At 51.9% G+C, this 4,542-nt stretch overlaps 1 protein-coding gene across 1 annotated transcript; it reads left to right on the plus strand.

Moving 5' to 3' along the window:
- Nucleotides 1–392: 392 nt before the first annotated feature.
- ENH_00057880 (Asparagine synthase family protein, related) lies at nt 393–4,292 on the plus strand (the record flags this gene model as incomplete). The annotated part of the gene is made up of 5 exons (XM_013581731.1): nt 393–1,913; nt 2,046–2,437; nt 2,594–3,342; nt 3,459–3,588; nt 3,722–4,292. 5 exons carry the CDS (start codon nt 393–395, stop codon nt 4,290–4,292), a joined length of 3,363 nt encoding a protein of 1,120 aa, XP_013437185.1.
- Nucleotides 4,293–4,542: the final 250 nt, after the last annotated feature.

Genomic DNA, 4,542 nt, shown 5'->3' on the forward strand with positions numbered 1-4,542 from the left:
CGAGAACTACTCCAGTAGGCCACCGACACTCCTAATGTATTCTTCCGTCTTAATGTACTTCTTATGTGTTCAAGAGGCCTTTTTGCTCCGACGGTCGGAGGATTTACTAAACGGCACGTGTATCTTTCGCTGTGTGCATGAGGATCTGTGTGGATCTCGAGCAGCAAGATCAAATAATGCATGCAGATCTTTAAAATGATCATTGAATCTTCATGGGCCAGGAAATATTGCAGTTCTGCTGCAACGCAAGTCAGAAGGTGCCGGAGTTGGATTATTTGCGAAGTTTGGTGAACTCCCTTCAACACGGATGCAGAGCCTCGTCACCTTCTTTGCAAAGTCCGTTCTTCGCAGCTAACGAGGAAGGAACAAAAATTTTTCGCTATAATATAAACATGAGCTGCGGTTTCAGGGTCTCAGTATGGTTGGGTGGGCTGCCTCCCCAGGCACAGGATAAGGGTCAAGTAGTGGTAACTGCAGGTTTCCCTAGGTGTATGGGTGGCAGCGGTGGAGCGAGTGCGAGCAGCGTCCACATCCAGTTTAACGGCAGCCACATATATCAGTCTACTCACGTACCAGCTGCTGCGTCAGAGGCAATCGAGGGCTGCAGCTGCGGCAAATCGCGCCAAACTTTGGTTGTACTTGGAGACGCTGGGTCGCTTCCTGGGGGTAGCGAGGTTTGGAAAGACCTCTTCCAGTCTGTAGCTCGTGTTGAGGATGAATGTGGGAGCTACAGCTCCGATTGCAAGAGAAGTGTATGGCTGGCTCAACGGCAGGCAGGAGGCGACACGACAGCAGCAGGCGCTGCGAGTTGGACACCACAAAACATCGTCGGTGGGGTGGAGAATGAGTACAAAGGAGAATATTGCTGTGAGAGGTCGAAAGTTTTAGCTGCGAGTCGTGCAGCTTACTCGAAGCGAGTCTGCGTTGCTCTGTCTCGCCGGTGTCGGTGGTGCACTTGCTGTGCTGCCCGTTATCGAGACGGAGAGAGTTCCAGAGTACAGGGGCCAGGGTTCGATTGCAGTTCCAAAGAAAATGCCTTTTCATCTGCTGCTTTTTCTGTGGTATTCCACTCTGAAGCTTACGGCCTTCTCTTCTTCTGCAGAGATAAGCTCGGCCTTGCATCTTTGCTGGCTGTGGCGCCTGCCGAGAGCCCAGGAGAATTGTCTCCCAGCTTTGTCTTGGCAACATCTGCTGCAGAGTTGCGCAGTGCTGGCGGGACTCTTGGGTGGCATAGAAAGTTTAAAGAAAATGTCATAGAGGTTCCTGTGGACGGTGTGTGGGTTGTGGATCTGTGGGCATTGGCAGACTCATATAGGTGTCGCAACGCTTCTGCCACTTCAGCATTTATGCCTCTCAAAGTGCCGCCTGCGCGCAGTGCAGAGTTGCAGTTAAGCGAGGCATCCATTCCCGGTTTGCACAACGCGATCTGCGTCCCTTGGGAACGGCCGAGCATCATCCGCACAGAGCACATGTGGTGTACCTGCGAAAATTGTGCTCTCTCTCGCGAACTGTTCTGGGACTCAATGGATTCCGTTGATAACATTCGGCACGACATGGAGTGCGCTCTAGTCGAAGAGAGAGAGCTTCTGGAGAGCATTTTCAAACCATTCAAAAGATTCGCAGGGAAGGATGAACGCCCACCTTCTCTAGGAAACTCATGTGATCTGCAAAGGACTGAAGGCCCGCCTTTAATTACATCATCACAAGTACTAGCGTCTTTGTACAGGCAGCTCTTCGAGGCCGTATCACGGTCAATACCAGAAGCACTGCAACGGATTCAGAGTGGTGGCGGGCCTGCCGTGAGTAGGAGTGCTACGGAGGCTGAGAATGTATTCGTAGGGGTTTTGTTTTCCGGGGGCGTTGACTCGACATTGCTTGCGGGGATGGTTTTGCGGGTCCTCGCTGCTGCCATGGTGAGACTATATTCTTGATGAATGGGCATTTGAAATCCAGAAAACTGGGAGTATTGGCACTTGCAGCAACGATTGTTTCTGTGTAGCATCTAAGCAGCTGCTCATTGTGATATTATTTGGGTGATGCTTCAGGCAGCTGAGCGCTCGGGTGCCCCGAGTGGATGTGCCCCTTCGCACAGAGCGCTTCCTCAAAAGGTAGTTGTTGTAGAGCTCGTTTCTGCCTGCTTTTCGGCAGAGGCTCCAGACAGACTGACCGCACTGCGTAGTTTCCAGGACTTGCTCTGTTTGCTGGAATCCTTAGGTGTACGCTACAAGCGACAGTGCGATGGCAGCAGTGCCACTGACGCTTCGCACAACAGCAGCTTCACACTGATTGGAGAGTGGGCACTTGAATTGAGGCTTGTGGCCGTAGATGTGTCAACCACAGAGAGTGCAGAATGCCGTGACCAGCTTCTAGAGGTCATATACCCCAAGCGAAGCCACATGGATTTTAACATTGCTGCTCCCCTATACTTCGCTTCCAGGTAACGACGAAGAAGCAAGCTCTCAATTGTGCGACTTCGCTTAGTCTTTGCCCAGTAAAGGCCTACGTGAGCGGCTTTAGCACTTTATTAGGAGGCAGCAGCTTCAGGAATGCATCAACGAGCGAGAATCTATGCTGTGTCCACTTGCCGTTGCAGAGGCACCGGGTATTTAGTCTCCCCAAACTTCGGCAGAAAAGAGCAGTGGCAGTTGCTGCTGCACGAGTCGTCTCTATGGAAGGACCTTCTAATCCGCCCACCTCCTCAACCCCGCTGCCATAACGCCCGGCGCACGAAATGCGAATCCGATGAGCACACTGAGGATACAACACAGCTTGGGTGCCCGGTAAAACCAAATCAAGGACCCACTATCTGTGGGAAAACAGCAGCAGAGCAGAAGGGTGGCACCTGCAGGGTGTGCCGCCGGCAGGCAAAGAGCGACTGTGTGCACGGGACATGCAAACTTTGCTGCTCGAAGCTGCAAGCTGTTGCAGCACAGCGGGCATCCTCAGACCTGCAGCCCCAAGCATGCCCTGAGATCCACGTGAACGGGAAAGGGCGAATACGGCTTTCTGACATTGACGTCGCCGTGCATGCTGTGTGCCCAGTACACCGCAGGCGTCGCCAAAACGGCGCCAAGAAGGATGCAGTTGCTGAAGAAGATGGCAAGACCGACGAATGCAGTGACGAACATCCATGTAGGGAAGAGAGCCATGCTCCATTCAAATCCCTTTCCGTGCTACCTTGTGGAGTGCCTTTGGCTACGCTTGAAAGTGGGCGGCCTTTCATGGCGATGCAACTGCCTGAGCTGCACCAGTGGTGCAGCGTAGACCAACGGCGATTGAAGTGCGTCGATACAAAAACAGGCAAGTTCCAGACTATGCACTACGAAGCAATGGACAATTTGGGTTTCTGTCTTAGATTAGTTAACTTTCACGATGGCCCTTGAACGGTCAGGGGAAATACCGCAGACGATCAATTAGACACCCACAGGGCATTTAAAGTGTTTTTCGTCGTTTAACAGGCGCATACACCTTGCAGAGCGCGATACTTTTAATGGGCAGTGGCGCGGATGAAATATTTGGCGGATATGCTCGCCACCGGACGGCGAATCGGACTAAAGGCTGGGGCGCACTTCGACAAGAGCAGATCCTGTGAGGTTACGCATACTTAGAGCTTGACCAGCTACTTCTTAGCTATTCTTCAATACTAATTCTGACTGTATCAAACGACAAAGTACGACTTTGTGCCAGATTGCCAAAACGGTGTGGCTTAGCGTGTCTGCAGGGACCTGAAGCGCCTTTGGTTCCGCAATATGGGCCGAGATTCCCGCACCCTTCGCGCTTTCCGCCGGTGGGCCCGTTTGCCATTTCTTGATGAGCACCTGTTGCACTTTGTTTGTTGCTTTGTGCCATTTGATTACATCGTCCAACCGTCTAGTGAAGCGCGTACCCGAGTCGAAGAGGTGATGCACCGCCTGCTCGTTAAAGCGACAAATCCGGCCCCTTATAGCTGTTCTGGAACCTTAGCGAACTCGTCGGCAACGCGTAGAGAGCAGGAGAACTCCGAAGAAAGATTAGAAATATGTGCAGTGAGCTTGCCTGATAGTCCGGCAACAGAGCTCGGCAATAATACGAAAATGGAAGTTACGAGCAACAACCTGAGCTCTGGAAATAAGTGGCTCCTGCGGCTTTGTGCGGCCTACTGTGGGCTGCCTTTTAGCTCCGTAGCAAAAAAGCGTGCAATGCAGTTTGGCTCGCGCTCTGCCAAAGTTTCAAATAGTGAATGCTTCACTAGCAATCGTAAGGCTCGGGGTGATGCCAGTTTGGACAGTGGCGATGACAACTTCCGCAGCTGAAAGTAGCTAGGTCTAAAGTGTTCCGCAGAGCAAATTTTTGCACACCTCAGAACAGATTAAGAACGCTGGTATCATGCTATGATGGCAGATTCCGCGTCAAAGCAAGGTGTGCATGGTGTTCAGCAGTGACACAGTAATGTTGCTTGTGTAAAGAAGCATTTGTTGTCTCTTTGCTGCAAGCGCCGGTTGTGAAGTGGGAACAGCCACCTAAAAGCGGCATACGCAGCTGGGTTGCTGCAATTGCTTTTGC

Source organism: Eimeria necatrix, genomic scaffold (assembly GCF_000499385.1).
Source record: "Eimeria necatrix Houghton genomic scaffold, Enh_scaff48, whole genome shotgun sequence".
Taxonomy (NCBI): Eukaryota; Apicomplexa; class Conoidasida; order Eucoccidiorida; family Eimeriidae; genus Eimeria; species Eimeria necatrix.